The following is an 18,596-nucleotide window of genomic DNA, read 5'->3' as shown; positions in this document are numbered from 1 at the left end:
GAACTGTCGGGAACTGCCGGAACAACCGGGAGAGCTGACGCAGAGGCAACGTAGTAGTCGGGTAAATCTGACGCAGAAAAGCTGCCTGTCACACAGAATCCAGAACTGCCGGAACAACCGAGAGAGCCGACACAGAGGGCAGAGAAGGTGACGTAGGGCAATGCAGAGCCGACGCAGAAATAGCTGGGGTTAGCCCCTCTTGTGCTGAATCAACCAAAATTCTGCCAGCTGAAGTGAGGTAAAACTCACTCAGATTTTCCGCCAGTATTTTCTTTGTAAATGATTGCTAGATGAACATCCTAGATTTGTATTCTGATATTTCCCTTGCATAATAATAAACCCTTAGAGTTGCTGCATCGGTTTTCCCGCATTGGGTTTTTTCCGGGGACTATTGTGTCCAAAAATAAGTGTGTCCTATGTATTTTGTTCTTTGCTCTGTTTTTTGTTTCATGAGATCAAATATTTAATTAGTGTAGGCTACCAAAGTAATTTGCTTCAGTATTCAAAAGAATAACTTGATAATGTATGTTAAACAATCAAGTAGGTGAAATCGATGTCACAGGGTTCGCCGAATTTGAACCTTGAGGTTCGAAATTCGGCGAACCCAAAAAAAAGTTCAAATATGTTGAGGTTTGGCGAACCTGATTGTCGAACCTCAAATTCAAACCTAAACGAATTCAAACCTGAAGGCGAACCTAAAGACGAACCTGAAGCTGAATTTTATAATTTTTTTAAAATATTTTTTGGGGTTCGAGGTTAAAGTTCGGGTGATTTTTGTTAGTTGTTTTAAGATTTATGAAAAGAACCATGGGCAACACATGGTTTTCTCTTGTTCCTCTTCCCGCCAATTAGTTTCCCACGCTGGCCACTGGTTTGGCTTTATTTACCATGGTTGTTGATAGATTTTCACAAGCCAACTTTAGTCTGAGTGTACTCGCTCTATTGTGCTCAGTGTTGTTGCTGTGTGTTGTATTCTATACAATTTGCTGAATTCAATTTCTAGACGCTGCTTGTCCCCGCCGCTTGGAGCATGAAATGAATCGCGGTCATGATTTGTGGCTTGTGATTTCTCCATGATTTTGCAATATAGTTCTATTGTAATTTGTATGTTTAAATTCTGACTATGTTTTAATTATGTGATTTTTTCCAAGATTACAAGTATTTGACATTATACATATTCTTTTCTTTTAACTTTCGAAGATTGAAAATTATGCCATTCCTTTTTGTATTTGCAAACTACAGTGGTGTATGTTTACATTTTGATTTAACTAATGTCATTGATAATTAGATGCTATTATGATTAAGTTATTCAGGTATGTTTACTAATAAGTATTAAGAATTCTTACTCATATAGTTTTATTAATTGATTTTGGTTTTTTATTATTTTATGTCATATATATGTTGAAAAATTTGTATAGTCGAATTTAATGTTGAACCTCATACGAAACTCATCGAAAATTCGAATTTGAATCGAACTTAATCGCTGTCGAACTCGAATTCGAACCCGAATTGTGTGACATAGGGTGAAGTAGTTTCAGATTTGCTGCAGTAGGGGTTCCTTCAGTGTAAGAATTTTCACATGGACACCTCCTGCACGAGGATGTTTTGCCACTTTGCACATTGTTGGCCCTCAATTTTGACCCTTTTTCACCATGCATAATCCATCTATTTATCATCCCTTACCATCATACCATGGTCATATTTGCCATATTTTTGCCTCTTATTGCACATTAAGGTAAAATAATTATGTCTTTTAAATTTTAGAATTTTTAGTAAAATTTGGTTATTAAAAATTATTTTGACTAGAACAGAATTTCCCGTAATGGCTCCATTGAAGTCGTATGTGCAAGACACCTGAGTGGAAACTGAAGATATATTCGAGAAGTATGGGAACCAAGGATGGATAGACTCCTATTGGCACAGTCCAAATGAGTTAGAACAGGCCTGGTCAACGCTGGTCAAACTTGACCAGTCACCCAAAAATCCCTAAATAAAGGGGCAGTTTTGTGATTTAGTGGAATCTTCCCATATTTTGTGCAACAAAAGGGATGAGTTCGACCTTATTAGATGGATTAGGACTCTTATAGGTTGTTACAACTATTTTAGTTGAGTTTGTTATACTTTTGGCTTATTTAAGCACAACTATTCAACAACTATGGACATGTATTATGACTATTGAGATTTCTCTTTTTTTGATGTTCTTGCTATGGGATGTGATTATTAGTGCAAGCAAGCAACCATTAGGGACAAGAACAACATGGATTCTAGTGCAAACAACTAGTGATTAGGGACAAAGATCAATAATGCATCTAATTGAACCAAACTTTGATGTTTTTTTTTCCAAAGAAAAAAGCCGAGCTTTTCTATTATATAATAAAAGAGCTACAAAAGAGATGAGTTAACATCCAGCAGATCAACAAACTGCCTGATACAAGGAGGTGCCAACCTTCCCCATGGTTCGTCATTTTTCATGACTTTAATACACAGTATAGGATCCTAAGATCCCTGATGTCTACTGCCTGTACTCAGCCGCATAATAAAAGGCTGTCGAGTATCCACGGGCCTCCATTAAAGGAAAACAGCCCGCAACTTTACAGAAATATTCCATAAAAGTTTTATCCATAGAATTCTCAAAAAATAAGAAGCTTTAAGTTTTTGTTTTTTTGGTTCATATAAACACAGAAAAACGCCAAGGAAAAAAAAGTACTAATACTTGGCCCCATCCGATCTTTTGAACAAAACAGAAAAAATTAAGTATATGGGGCCAGATCCGTCTCACGAATCTGGTCCTGGACCTGTTCCTTTATCCGCCACGAGCCCACAGCCTGTTGTAAACCTGTTTTAGAATATTCATCTGCTTCGACATTCCTGTCCCTGTAGATATGTGCAAGAGAGAAAACAGTGAAATAGGATTTAAGGTTTTGTATTTCTTCTAGCAATGGCATCAATAAATAATTTCTGCATCTAAATTTCCCATTGACCCAGTTTACTACATTTGAGGAATCTCCGAAAATCTGAACTGTGTGGACTTGTCTATGAATAAGCCAGCAAAGGAGGAGTTTTAAGGCTGATAATTCGGCAAAGTTGTTTGTACCCGGACCAAGACCCACAGAGGCTTTTAGAGAGTGATTTGAGCTAAGGTGGATAATAATTCCAGCGCCAGTGGAATTGTTTTGTGCTGCCCCGTCGAAGAAAGCCCAGGGAATACCAGCTTTTATCTGAAGCTCTGTCCTTTGCTGAGAGGCAGAACCAAACTTTGATGTTAAGGGCAATTTAATACTTCAAATAAGGATCCCTTCCAAAATTAGGACCATGATCTTGCAAAGGTGTTTTCTTCCTAGGTAGGGGTGGCTAAGGTCAACCCTATTAGGTGCTTCTTTGATATAATGGAGCATCATGTGCTCAGGAGTAGGATGATGGCCATATGAGGTAGATAGAGCTCAGCTCATGCTAGGCTTTTTCCCATGTGCTAGTTCTTATTGGCTCGACCATCTTTTGCATTTCTTATTTTTCTTTCTTTTGTTGTGGCCATGGCATGCTTTTTCCTTTTCTTTTAGATGCATCAACCTCCTAGAGCCAAGTTTTCACGCCCTATTCAAGGTATGGGAACATGTGAGTGCCAAATCCCCATGAAGCAATGACAAGTTGTACCTGAAGAATGCAGGTGAGATATGGGCTTGTAATGTGGGATGGAAGGTGTTAAGTATGACATAGGGAAGATGGACACACTATCTCAATCATGGTAGCTAGTGCCCCTCCTATAACTGAAAGGTCTTTAAGGGAGGTCCCTATGGACTAGGGTCAAAGATTAACCTCTTTGGTAAGGTGAGAGAACAAGAATACGGTCAAGGTCTTTCAATCTTCCAAATCACTCCATAATCCATATTAAATGCCCCAAAACAAACAAGTATAAGCACCTGATTGCAAAATGATCAAAGTAACTCTGAATGGCAACCCACCTTCGTCCAAGTGCTAATGCTAGATGGGTAAGAAGCACATGGTTGATGCAAGTGGTGGAGGCACATGGGGCTGTCTGGTTGACTGTAAAATGTAGGAGAAATTTTTTCTCCTATGGGGTTACCGATTTTGGTGGGTAGAAGGCCTCGTCGCAAGGTGGCATTCCTTCAAGCTTTACGTTTATTATCTTTTTACTTTGTTTGTTCTCCACCTCTTAGCCTTTTAGGCTTTAATATCTTAAGATTTTCTTCATTTACACCATTTTCTGATCTTTGACAAGTCAAATATGAAAGGGGAATGTCCTTTTATGGATGGGATGGAGTGAAGGGGTACAACAGAAAGTGCTAAGTATGATTGGGATGTGTTAGATGCTATCTTAACCAGTTTCCCAGTAGTACAAGCTGATCTGAGTAATGACAACAATTCTAAAAGAAAACCATGCCCCCTATGGTATGACATGGCAAAGAATAAAAGTAAAATATTATGAAATGTATCAGATGTCATTAGTGTTTACCACTTCCACAGCAAGACCAAGAAGTTATAGCACCACATCCAAGCAAAGAACACCAATACATCCAATATCAAAGTAGAACAGGCTGTAAATGATCTGTAGCATCCATAAGTGCATCTGTAAATATGAGAGGTGAGGGTGGAGGATCTGATATACCACAGCTGAGCTACTCAACACTGTATCTAAAGGAGAAAATGAGAGAACTGGCTGAGTCTGAAGAGTCCGAGCAAGAATGCTTGTGGAATCATCAACGTTACATTCTTGTGAGAGTGACTTTAAGGTAGTTACGTAACACGTGGCAAAGTAGTCCAGGGGTAATTGTTGGGCGTTAGATGTAATGAAGTTGTTGCCTTGGGATATTTGCCCAGATAGTCATTTTCAAGTACAGTTACACCTACATTGTGGTTTGAACTTCTTAAGATGTTTTTATCAATAGATTTTCTTCTTTTAGTAACTTTATGGTAACAAATCAGTAATACTGAAATATTCTTTCATAATGTTTATGGAAAAGGTCATGGCAGGAGAGGGAATCTTTCCCTCCATTTTGAAGCTTACATTCAGGAGTCAAACCAGAATTTTGATACATTTCCAAAGGACACTCAGGTATTGTTGCTCTAACTATTATTATGGCCATTCTGAGTTAGTATATTTTGTATTTCTGTAAATGTAGTTGCAATGCTGCTCTACTTAATACATTTTTGGCTCTCTCCATGCTCTCTAGTGGGAAATATTTCCTGCTGAATAAGTAGCATTCTGTGTTGGATTTTACTTGACAGATTTCCAATGAAGATGAAAATACTTATAATGAGAATGATAAGTTGGGGAAAAAACCTTCAGTTCAAAGATCAGACATTAGAAAATTCCCTAAATGTTTCAAGAGCTACTCACATGAATTAGGACCCCGGGGTGGCATGCGTCCAGTCTGCCCACGAGCACATAGTGACAATGATTTGAAGGTAAGCCTTTTGGTTGTTATGATAATATCTTATGTCGTGACATTTGTTGATTTGATTGATTTTCCTAATAGTGCAAGCCTGCAAGGATTTTCAATCCCATACTTTGGTAATGGCTGCATGTTTTTTCTAGCTTGAGAAAAAGTTGCCCAAACTGAAGGCAAATTTGGGAAATGAGTTGTCATTGTCAGAAACTACATGCTTTGATTTGGTTTGAAGTATCATGTGTTGCTTCTCTACTGGAGGCTGTCTTGTTATGTAGAACTGCATTCGAGGCAAATGAGTAGATTCTATCTGTTTATTTTCAATGGTATCTATATTTTCATTCTGCTAGCTATCGGTTTGTGTAACCTGACCTTGTTTTGTAAAAATACTGTTTTCTGCATTCTGAGCACACTATGCTGTTTAAAATCATACAGGAACTCCTAGGAGCCTTGCATGCTAGGTTCAACACTGCTAAAGAAGAAGTGAACTCAGAACTTGAAGTATTTGCTGGAGATGTTGTTGAAATTCTTGACAAAAAAGTTTCTCTTAGTCCAGATTGGCAGGAGGAAATTGAAGATCTTCTTATTCTGGCACGTGAGTGTGCAATGATGTCCCCCAGTGATTTTCGGAGACATTGTGAAAGCATTGTACAAGATTTGGCTGATAAGAGGCAACAGATGCCTATGGGGTTACTGAAGCAACTGCACACAAAGATGCTTTTTATTTTAACACGATGTACTAGGTTATTACAGTTCCAAAAAGAGAGTGGTCCAGACCCGGAAGTCTCAATTCATAAGTTTCAACAATGTTTGAAAGGGGTTCCTTCTGTTGAAATCGGCTGGATGCAAGGTGATAGCAAGAAAGCCAAAGTAGTAGCTAGTTCTGAGAATTTTCAAAAGCATGGAGATGTTCCCAGAAATAGGAGGGCTACGGATGGGTTAAGTATGTTTTCAGGTAAACAAACAGTGCAGAAAGAATCCGCTCCTTGTGGACTTGAATGTCCAACGACAAAAAGTATTTATTCTATTGATCAAAGAAATGTTCCCCTCACAGAGGATTATGTAGATTTAACAAAAGACATGACATCCTTGGCATCACAAATTCATAGCAAATCCATGGAAAGCTTCATGGAAGGTTCAAGCAAATTTTCTGTCAAAACAGCAGTCCCAAAAAACAAGTCATTTGTGAACTGGGATGAGATCACTGGATCACAGGAATCTGGAGCACATAGTAGTTCCCCTTCCAAGATTCATTATAAGACAACATTGGGTACTTTTGGTGATCAAGAGACTAATGTTGAAGATCTTGAATCAGTAATTTGTAGAATATGTGAAGAGGTAGTACCAACCTCACATTTAGAACCCCATTCTTACATATGTGCATATGCTGACAGGTGTGATTGGAATAGTTTAAACGTGGATGAAAGGCTGTTAAAGATGGCAGAAACTCTTGAACAGATATTAGAATTGTACACTCCAAGAAGCTGCCGAACATCTTTAAGCAGTCCAGACATTGCAAAAATGCAAAATTTTTACACTACAGATGGATATGAAAGTCACTTTCCCAAATTTAGTGATTGGCCGTATAAAAGTGTTGAAGGAATGGTTGAAGACCTTCATGAGATGGATACAGCTAGTATTGACGAGTTTAAAGGCCCCAGTTCATGGAATTTGAAAAGTAATTTTTTATTGAAACAGGATCTGGGTTTTGCACCTTCATCAATAGGAGCTAGTATTGAAGAGTTTAAAGGTCCCAGTTCATGGAATGTGAAAAGTAATTTGTCACTGAAACATGAACTAGGTGTTGCACCATCATCAATAGGAAGTATGACTCCGCGTTCAGGCATAAATACCCCACGAGGCAATCACATTGATTTATTCTGGTTGGAACGTTATAATTTAGCAGAAGTTGAAGATGAATCTCAGGTATGCTGCATTTACAGTCTTTGTATTGGAGACATATTCTATGATCATTTTGGTTAGTTACTTATTGGTTTTATCAGAGATTTGGATATCAATTTCATGTCTTCTATTTCTTTTTCTGCATTTGTTTGGAATTTTTCAATTTTGTCTCAGGGTGATTGATTGGAGGATATCATTTATGTTTTGGTACTTGTCACTTCTTGAATTTACACATAAGATAAGTCCAATCTTCCAGGTACAAACCCTAGGGTAACTTTTAGAAGTTCTACCTACTGTCCAGTGGAACCTCCCTTTGCTTTAGGGCGGCTCTTCTCAAGCACAAAGCAGGGTTCCCTGATAAGACTACAAATCTGTCCTTTGTAAAGATGTTCATAAAATTAGAGTTGTAGAATGTAGGTTATGTTTTGTTTTATTAGGTAAAGGAGTAAGAAGACAAGCAAGACCAAGTGGCACGTTGCCATGTCCTATGGGCAAATGGAGTCACAACATTACTTGATGAAGAAGTCCAAAATGCAAGGAAAAAATCAACAAGCTATGCAGTACATCAATCTTGACAACTAAATCAACCCTATTGACTCATAAATCTGCATGAAAATCTTGTAAAAATACCATTTATTTTGCTGCTCAATATCTCCCAATATAAGTTGTAACAATCGATGTATAGAAAGCAGCAACAACCTTCAAAATAGTAGAAAAAACAACAGCCTTTGCTTCATATACCAATCTGGTTACATCCAATGGTTGGAGGGCTGGAAACCATTTACAAAACCCTTCTTTACACTTCCAGACAGCCTGTTATCACCACCTAACTCATACCTCGGGTCATGTGGAAGTGAGTTATTCCCAGGAATTGTAGCCTTCACAAAGTAGTACAATTCTTCCTCAGCAATCCGGTCTCCACATGGCAAACTTAACTTCTCCACAAATAAATTCAGTTGCTGCAATAAACTCTGTCTCTCCACAAATAAACTCAGCTGCTGCAAAAACTCGGCCTCTCCACAAATAAACTTAGCTGGTGCAATAAATCGGCCTCTCCACAAATAAACTCAGCCACTGTAATAAACTCGGTCTCTTCCCAAAAGAAGTATTCGATCTCCTCCAAAGATGAAACTCGGCCTGCTGATAATATTCGGACTTGGTCTCAAAGCAACACAGCCTCCTCAAAGACCATGGCATTCTGAAAACAGCTTGGCTTTACCAACTAACTTGACCCCCAAATGGAACTTGGCGTGCACAAGAAAAGGGCTCCTTGATGAGAACTCGGCCTGCCAAATGTAGGATAAACTCGACCTGTAAATAGTAGGAGAACTCAGCCTCTATCATAAATTCTTTTTCCTCCCAAATAACTTGATCTCCCAAGAGATAACTCAACCTTCCAAGAGAGGGGTTTGGCTTCCAAAAGAAGAGATTGACATGCAAAATAATATTTTTACCTTCAACATTGAGCACTAGTGAGAAATCTGAGTGATCCCTCCTCTTCACCAGCTAGGGTGGATGGTTTCATCACTGAAGACTAGTCCTTACTTGGGTTCTCACCCTTACATTCAAGCTCCAAGAGCTCTCAAATCAATTATCAAATACAATAACCAATGCATGATCAAGAGTGAGCTCCAATTCTCTTTTTATAACTTTATCATTAGAATACCATGGGTTTCTCTTTTATAACCCTTTTTAATTTAATTATTCAATGTTACTTTTATATGTTGCTTTTTCACCCAAATGACATTTAAACAATTAAATTAATTAATCCCTTTTTTCTGACGATAGCCTACTAGAATCAAATAGGCTACTAAGTCATTCTTCGGAAGTGATCACTCAAAAAGGGACATTATAGTCCTCCCTTCCTGAGATTGTTTGCCCTCAAGCAATCTAGAACCTGCATATCAATTCCAGGATCCAAAATATTCCTATAGAATGCTCCAACATATATCTGCTGTGCCATCCTAACACATCTAAACTTATCATTACTGTCACACTCTTCCCCACCATGAAGCAATCCACTATAATGTAAACTATTCCTCATAAAAATCCTTGGATCAATATCCATCACCTTGTCAGTGTACATATACTCCAACAACTACCTTGTCAGTGTACATGTACTCCAACAACATTTCAAATGCTTTGGCACTCAATTCATGTTCCTGAAGAAGTGGGAGAGCACCACTCTTGAATCCTTCCTTTCCTTCAAGAAGACCAGTAGTCTGGACTCTGAGATAGCCTTTTCTTAAAGTACTCTGATCATGAAGCCAATATCACTTGGTGGCTGTAATATTCCTAATGGAAATATACAATGATAAACAAAGCAAATATAGCAAAAAACACACAGAAAAATGCTCAAGCATCAGAACGCCATTTTAAAGCCAAAACTGTGCTGCTGAGCCATTTTATTATAATATGAAGAGTGTACAATGAGGTGCTGGAAAGAGTGCACCTCAAGTTTTAGGTCCAAACTCCTTTCACTCCTCAACTCCCAAGTGTGTCTCCTCCAAGCACTGCGCAGTCCCTGCGCTACTGCTAGTGACTCCTCCACACAAACTCACACTCCCACTGCTGGAACAATCAGAAAAGGATGGAACGCCCTCCTTGGGCTGGCACTCGAAATCCACCGAAGCAAGGGTTGAGATTTCCGCTCGGAGACACTCGTGTGCTAAACAACACTTGCAAACTTGGCTTCTGCTCAAGCGTGCTATGTCAAAGACAAGTTTCTGAATAGATGAATGAATGACCAAAATGAATGCCTCTTGCTCTCTTTATAATTCGGGGCTCATTCTCTCCTTATGGTCCCCACTCTCTCTCTCTCTCATAATTCGCAGTCCCTTCTCTTTGCTCTCTCTTCCAAGAGTGCGAGTTCCCTCCTTGGGTCAAATTTCTCTTTCTTGTGATCCCCACTTTAAACTAGAGCTACAATATTCTCTTTTCCTCCTAAGTCCCGGTGCCGGAATTGCGTCCTCTCACCAAACTCATCTCTAATGCTGAAATTCAAAACTGGGGATATGATAGTGGCTTTGAAATCTCTTCCCTTCTACTATGAAATAGATGTCTGCATGATCCTCAAAAAATAGTTCATTAGCATCTTGATTGCAATGCCCACTAGAGTCTTGATTACTGTTGATATGCTGATATGTTGAAAAACTGTGATGTCTGCTAGAACTGAACAAGCACCTCAATTTCTACTTTCTTCATGTGAGGTCCTAGGAGTCCAGAACATCCTGAAATGGGGGTCCCACTTTTGACTTATAATGTCAAAAATTCAATTTAATGTTGATATTTACCTTATAATTTACTTTAATAGCAAGTATAGTCAAAAGTCATTCCACCAACGATAGGCCAATAGAGTGGGGAAAATCATTTCATTTTATAGTGTTGGATTAGGGTTTAGGAGCGACACCTTTCTTGATGTATTTTTCTCTTCTTTGAATATTTTGAGGGTTGTGGATTGGACCAATTCCAGTTGGGCTTTTTTGGTTGGTTCTTGTCTTGAAACTTTCAGTTTGGGGTCTTAACAGGCTGGTTCAGAACTTGTCCCTGTTTGGTCTTTTACCAAAACTGCACCAGTTTTCAACCAAACCAGTCTGTTTTGAAATTGACTGGTTTAACTGTAAACTGATGATCATGTTGGATAGTTGAGTTCCTTTTGAGAGGTGAAAGAATATATTTTAGATGTGAGCATCTAAATTGAAAGATAATCTAAATCTATTGTATGGTAGGCTAGATCTTAGGCTTTGGTACCAATTGATATGGGCGAGAGGTGGAAAAAGATGAGAAAATCTGAGCAGATGTCTATGTGAGCAAAGAGACTAAAATACTTGCTCTTGAAAATCAAATTGTATTCCTAGTGAACTATAGACGGATATCAAATAGGAGAATAAAGGGTAGATTTGCATGGCCATGCCATGTGACCTCTCTTAGCATACAATAATCTTATATGCAATTAGTTATCTGTTACATTTTGTCATTTACTTCACTCATTCCTTAATTAAAATTTGAGATGCAGTCCACTCATTCCCTAATTAAAATTTGACATGCAGTCCACTCATTCCCTAATTATAGGGATGATGTGTAAATGTGCACATGTTTGCACATGATACAAAAATACAAATAAAAGTAGATCAATATTGTATAGATGTAAGGACTAGTTAGGAATATGTATTATGTACTCATCAATCAAGACCATGGAGACTGGCAGAAATGATGACTTCCGCTTCCCTATTTTTTATGAATGATAATTTTTTTTTCCAGTAAGGGTAACCATTTATAGGATTTTCCTTTATATTTAGTTTCATCTATAGGGACACATTCTTTCACCATCGCTGCATCATTTCAAAGCTGGGGTCATCTTATTTCTTGAATGAGATTCAGTGGAACTAACTGCTGATTATAACGTGTTGCTTTGTTATTCTACGCTGCTGTGATTTTATTTTGCAGATCTGATCTGAAATATGCCAAACATGATGCTTTCGCTGTTTTATTCTACTTGTTCCTTGACTTTGCAGATGACAGAGCTTGTAGATATTGCAAATTGTGTGGCAAATACAAATCCCATTGAGGAAGGAGCCACAGAATACTTGACTGCTTGCATGCAAGATTTACAGGATATTTTGCGACACTGCAAGGTTGAAGCTCTAGTTGTGGATACAATTGGACGTCGGTTAGAAAAACTTTTAAGGTATTGTAGTTGTTCAGTTATGTGCTAGATGACTTTACGAGTATAGTTTCTGAAACTGGTTCTCCACCCTTTTGTTTAATTGTGTACTCGATTATGTCATTTTTTGCTATGATGGAAAGCTTTTTGAAGCTCTAGTTGTGGATACAATTGGACGTCGGCTAGAAAAACTTTTAAGGTATTGTAATTGTTCAGTTATATGCTAGATGACTTTATGAGTATAGTTTCTGAAACTGGTTCTCCACCCTTTTGTTTAATTGCGTACTTGATTATGTCATTTTTGCTATGATGGAAAGCTTTAATTATACCCTTTTTTGTACTTACTGGTCTCACATGTAGAGTCTTAGAAACACTTTCATTTTCCTTGATGCTGATCCAACCATTTTGGAGGTTCTACTTTTTGTAACACATTAAATACAGGACATGGTGCAGGTATTTTTTTTCGTAATTTTATTCACAATGAGCAAAATTACATGTTGTAGATGCTAATAAGCATAATAGCATATGCATAATAATCATGTCCTAATTTCTCAGGATCTATAGGTAATCCAGAAGACTAATCTATTCTTTTCTACCTTTGTTTTTTTCTATGTTGCTTGGGTTCCCGAACCTGGGGGTGGGGTTCTCGAACCCGTCCCGGGTTCTCGTCCCCAAGTACCAGATTCGGGTTCGGGTGCTTCTGCGAAGAACCCATAAAAACTAGGTTCTTCTTAAAAAAAATTGGGTTCTTTTGTCTTGACGGGTACGGAGAACCCTGATGATGGGTACTTGGAACCCCAAAATCAGGTTCTTTTGGGTTCTTTGGGGTTCATTTTAGCTTTTATATTTTATTTTTTAATTAATTTAATGGGCTTCCCCTAATATTCTGGGTAGCTAGTTCTTCATCTTGCGAGAGGAATTGGAGTAGTTATTCCTTTATCCATTTAGTAAAAAGAAATATGTTGGGCTCAAAGAAGGCAGAGAACTTAGTGTACGTTCATAGCACTCTTTGTCTCATATCTTGAAAAGACCCTGGATACGAGGGTCCTTTCAAGAGATGGGACCAATACACAAACGATGCTATGTGTGTGGACGAGGAGATACAACCAGATGGCCTTATTGAGCTACCTCTAATTGCTATGGATGAGCAAGAGCCTCAAGATGAGAGTCATCCCTACCTGGAGAGCATGCTAACTGAAGATTTGAGTGATGTTGATGACATCGCTTGAGGAAGCCATTGTTCACCATTAGATATTTTTATTTTAGTATTTTAAAATTTCCCAGTTCTTGTTTGGAGATGCCTTAAGACAAATTTTGAATGTAGTATGACAATGGACATATATCATGATTCTTATTAATATGTAAACTCCAATTTGCACTTGATATCAAACTAGAAATTTTGAAATTTCATTGTGAATGTTGAATGTTCAATGATGTGCATGTTTAAATATTTAAAGTTTAAATCATAAATATTTTAGTTTTCTTGTTTAAAGTTGAAAAATATACAAATTCATATATATTATAATTTATAAAATATAATATTTATATTATATATATATTATAATATACCCTCGACGAACCCACGCACCCTGTTTTGAAAAATGACATACCCGTCCCCGTCCCCGTCCCCGCACCCGTACACGTCCTCGAATCCACGTTTCCTGGCAACATAGGTTTTTTTCCACTTTTCCCAACCACCAGTGTTGGGTGTGGATGTAACAATAGACATTTGTGTCTCTTTGGTAATTGATGGCAGTTCTTTGTCAGAATCAAAGCCTTCTCATCCATGTGTTCTTTTGGTGCCACTAACTTCTAAGTTCTTTCCCAGGGGTGTGCTGTTCACTTTGCTGCTGCGGGTGGATGACCTTGGAATTAAAGCGGTGTAGTTCTCGATCTCGTCCTTCTTTGAATTGTTCTGGGTGGTTTGTTCATTGATTTCTGTGGAGTTTCCAGGGAGTTCTGCTTCTTTATATTTGTTGTTGGAGGTGTTTTCTGGAGGTTCTTCCTCTTCTCGATCAGCTGCCTGTGTATCATAAAACTGCCATCCTTTTGGCTTTTGTGGTTGTCTTTTTTCCTATCGTTTTTGTTTTGTGGATAGGCACTTTGTAGATGACCATTTGTAGACATATGTGGCATCTGAAGGCTGTATTCTCATAGTCCAGGGCCTGGAACCATCGCTGATTGTTATGATATAATATCATGCGATTTGGTAATCCTTGACTAAAGTCTACCTCCACACAGTTTTTGGCAAAGGTGAAGATATCCTTAGTGAGTCGATCTTCATCTACTTCTAAGAATTTACCAAGAGCATTTCCAATGCCTGCTAATACTTTGTGGTGCCAAAAATGCAGAGGTAAGTTATATAGCCGTACTCACACTGACATTTTGGAAACCAACATGGTATTTGCGTCAAACTCTGGAAACCATGGTGTTATGAAGAGACCTACATTACCCCAAAACCATGGTCCTTCATGCAATTCATATTCTTTGTCTTTAGCTGTGTCGAACTTAACAATGAAGAAGCCTTTTGAGCATAAGTGTATGTCACTTTTTGTCCATATGCATATGGAGAAAATCCACTATCTTAGGGCTTCCGGTTTGGGCCAGAATCCATTAAATCTGCAGATCACAACTTTAGAGATAAAATCATTATGGAGCTCATTTACCTCAGGCAGAGTAATTGTTAAGGTTGGGATCTGAGTCATCTGCTCCATAATGTAGGGACTAGGAGTGGTGGTTTGCTGTTCTGTTTGTTTTTGTGGCTCCGTCTTTCCTTTGACTGCATCTTTGAAGGTGGCTGGTCCTTTAGAGCTTGTCCTAGGACATCCTCCTAGAAGTCTTGTAGTGAGGAAGATGGTTGAGTCACAATCGATGTTATAATTCTGTAGCTTGAGTTCCTCCTGCAGTGCTTTCCCTGCAAAGATCAGAAGTTGCAGGCTAGCTGGTATGCCCATCTTTTCTTGAATCCTGAGTTTAAAAGTTTTTATCTCCTCCCAGCAACCGATCTTTATACAGACAGTCTTCCCTTCGAGGGTTTTGATAAAGAGATTGCTCTGTGTTCCTTCATGTGGTTATGTCGAGGGGTCTTCAAGATCCGACCAAAGATTGTTGACTACAGGGTGATGTTCTCGCCCAACTTGCTTGTGATCTGAGTCCTTGTGTACTCTGTCTCGTGGCGCCCACAAGCTAAAGCTATGTACATTCCCACTCTCCTGCTGCAGCGAACGATTCTCTGCCCCAAAACATTGTGTACATATTGTTTCCCCAATATTGCGATCCCAGTATTGATGCAGTGTAATGCGCAGTCTGATTTGCAGAGATCTTGCATTGAACTGGAGGTGCCGCCATTAGGAGATTTGAATCTGATTTGGGCTTTCCATTTGCAGGCGAAGATCTTGAATTTGGAGTATATGATGCAGATCTGTTGGTATTTACTGCGTCTGTTATTCTTTTTGTAGTGAGAAGAGTAGATCTTCTCTGCCCACACCTTCAATGCATCCCCAAAACTTCCTTCGACCGGGTGTTGAGGCATATGTTGAAGAATCTAGGGCAAATAAGTGTAGTGTGATTCTTTGTTACTTGATAACAATTTGTGGTGTTCTTCTTCTTCTTATTAATGCATGTGTGTGTACTTCATCAAACTGCTACCAAAACATAAGAACAAGAACACAAGGTGTTGGCTCTCTGCCAGGGCCAAAACCTCTCTTCTCTTGATAGGAAAACCCTTTAGTAAGTTTCTCTTATTGAAGCTTCTTATTGATCAATGCCAAACTCTAGACCCCTGACTTGAATATTCCCTGTGACTTTTAGGCCCCTAAACACCATTCGTATGTCCCTCAGATCGGTGAAGGATCCTATCGACCCTAAGGATATGAAAGGTGTTTATATGATCCCTTGTTCCTGTGGGACCCCCTATATTGGGGAGACTGGTCGCTCCATTAATCAAAGGATTAGCAAGCATGCAGCAGACCTTAAGCATAGGAGAGCTAAGTCTTCCGCTTTAGCTGAACATGCTGAGAAAACCAATCATCATGTTTGTATTGAGGAGGCTAGTGTTATTGCTAGGGTTTCGCATTTCCATCATCGTAAATTTAGGGAAGCGCTTGAGATTGAAAAGAGGCCAAACAATCTCAATAGGGAAGATGGCTGGAAAATCAGTAGGTGTTGGGTCCCAACCCTCCCTTCTTAGTCGTTTTTTTTTGCCCTCCTCCTTAAGTTGGTTTTTATTTATTTATTTATTTATCTGTATTTTATTTTCTTTTTATTTATTTATTTTATTTGTTTTTTATTTATTATTATTATTATTATTATTTTTAATATATATCTGTATTTTATTTTATTTTATTTTTGTTTTCATTTATTGATTTTTATTATTTTTTTTTTTGACTTTAACGGTTAGATTTTTATTTAAAAGGCGGCAAAACAGCTACCGCTTGCTTTTACATTGGATTAAGTTCCTCAATTTCATTTCTCTCTGAGTTCATGAAATCCCACGGATCCATGATCAATCTTTGACTCAGAGTCGCCTTTTGGAGAAGAAACGCAGTGTCTCTGCCGAAGGGTTCTTTACCTTGATTGCGGGTCGTTTGTCCTCACAAGCTATGAATGTTACCTGCTGTCTCTGAAAACCTGAGTTTGCCTTTCTGAAGCCGTCCTCTAACTCTGATGCCAGAGGAGCAATCGGATCTGAGCTATTTCCACTTGGGGGTATGAATATCGTTTTCCATCTCTGGTCTTCAATCTAACCTTCCAGCGCCTTGATTTTTCAACTATGGTTTCAACTGTAATCCACAGGTTGATCCCTGGGATAACCACTTGCTGTCGTTTACAAAAATCGATGCACTAACAGTTACAGTGCAAGGATCAGCTTGCGCTAATGCTGAATTCATAGATCCCTTTGAAGGAGGCGAGTCGAAGGCACCGGTGGATATGGAGTAGCCTGACACTAGAACAACTTTCTGTAGAAACGAAGAGCCTAAAAATTATGCTGCTGCCAGTCTCCACAAGCTTGAGAGTTAAAGGACAGAAAAGGTCCAGTCTTTTGCTGTCATTCTTGGTTTACTTCAGAAATGAGGTTGGGGAACCTGTGATAACACTTTTATTTCTACCTTAAACACACCTGCACAGAGCAATCTTCCTAACACACAACGCTCAAGCCGGATCCTGCTTGGAACAGAGTATATAGGGCCAGCCAGAGACAGAGAGTCCAATGCATCTAACATTTCTTAGTTGCCTGTCCTTGGTGCTTGGTGTAACTGATTCCTGTAGCTGGAACAGCGAAAGCCTGAAGGAGCTTGAAGGGTTTCCGAAACATCTGGATCAGTAGCTGAGCCCCACAACCTCATGAAGAACAGAATTCCTGGTTAATCCAATTATGGGATGATGCAGAGAGAATCTTCCAAGTTGACTGATAGGGTTCTTTGGCTTCTGGCAGCGCCAAGGTTGGCTTCCGAATCAGCTTGAGTATTTAGCTGCCTCATAATGTGGAAGAAGGAGATTTTCCGAAACTTAGCCAGCATGGGTCTTATTTTCTTGAGAATTCGGCCTAAATGGATCTGCAGCTGATTCGAAGGAGAATTCATTGCTTGAATGATGAGCCGAGAGTCTCCGAAGACCGTCAGTGTTTGAATGTTCCGTTTTAGAGCCAGAGTCAGCCCCTGCCACAAAGCTAGAGCCTCAGCTCTATTATTTGATTCGATTCCCAGACCCCAATGGTACTTGAGTAAAGTAGAACCATCGGGTTTCAGCAGCACTCCACCTCCACCCGCAGCTCCTGGATTGCCTTTAGAGGCCCCGTCGAAGAAAAGACAATGGTCATCTAGTGCCGATCTCCACTTTAGAAATTCCTGTTCTTCCAGTCGAATTTCCCACTTAGCATGGCAAGTGGTTGGAGTAGTAGGGATGGGTTGATTATTCGGAGCGATTTCTTTCAGCCACAGCTCCTCCTCATTGTCCAACTTTACTTCATTCCTTAAAGCTGGCTTAGCTTCCAAAGTCTCTCCCAATAAAGCTTTAATTTTGGATATAACGTTGTTTGCAGTGCAGATTTCTCCTCTGAAGATTCTGTTGTTCCTTTCCAGCCATAACTTCCAGCAGATGTATTTAGGGGTCCACATCCAAGCAGTCTTAAGGAGGTTTTTTTTGTTGGTGCAGATTGGAGATAGCTTGGCCCACTCGTAGAGCAGGGATGGCACATTTCTTGGTAGCTCAATCTTGTCCGCCCTTGAACTCAGGACCCCTTTCCAGACTGCCTTGGCAAAGGGGCACAGCAGCAACAGGTGATCAGCTGTTTCTTCCTCTGATATACATAATGGGCATCTGGAAGGCCCTTCCATTCCCCGTTTTCTCAGGTTGTCTCCTGTGAGAATACTATTATGAGCAAGAGTCCAGCAGAAGAAGTCTATTTTAGGGAGAGAAGGAAAGCTCCATATGAATTTCCATTGCGTTGGGTCTGGAGGGACATTCGGGACAGCAATTAAACTTTTGTATCCTTCAGCTACCGAGAAGGAGCCAGTATGGGAGCCCCACCCTCTTTTGTCCTTGGCTGTTGCTGATAATGGTGATTTTCCTTGCAGATTGTCTAACAGTAAAGAAGCTTCAGATTGCAAATGGTGTGGTACCTCTCC

At 39.2% G+C, this 18,596-nt stretch overlaps 1 protein-coding gene across 1 annotated transcript in view; it reads left to right on the top strand.

The window, feature by feature from the left end:
• LOC149224623 (putative serine/threonine protein kinase IRE4) overlaps positions 1 to 18,596 on the top strand; it is a gene marked incomplete at its 5' end in the record, with an annotated part of 486,106 nt that overhangs the window by 37,372 nt on the left and 430,138 nt on the right. The window contains 4 exons of the mRNA XM_089388232.1: positions 4,980 to 5,071; positions 5,245 to 5,424; positions 5,841 to 7,331; positions 11,822 to 11,994. Of these exons, the coding sequence (XP_089244358.1) occupies positions 4,980 to 5,071; positions 5,245 to 5,424; positions 5,841 to 7,331; positions 11,822 to 11,994 (1,936 nt within the window). The remainder of the gene's footprint in view (positions 1 to 4,979; positions 5,072 to 5,244; positions 5,425 to 5,840; positions 7,332 to 11,821; positions 11,995 to 18,596) is intronic.

The sequence above is a fragment of the Pinus tabuliformis genome, chromosome Q, assembly GCF_031772625.1.
Source record: "Pinus tabuliformis cultivar Carrire ecotype Pingquan chromosome Q, CPIR1, whole genome shotgun sequence".
NCBI lineage: Eukaryota > Viridiplantae > Streptophyta > Pinopsida > Pinales > Pinaceae > Pinus > Pinus tabuliformis.
Note: the sequence above shows the minus strand (reverse complement) of the source record. Positions and strands in the feature narration are given on the sequence as shown.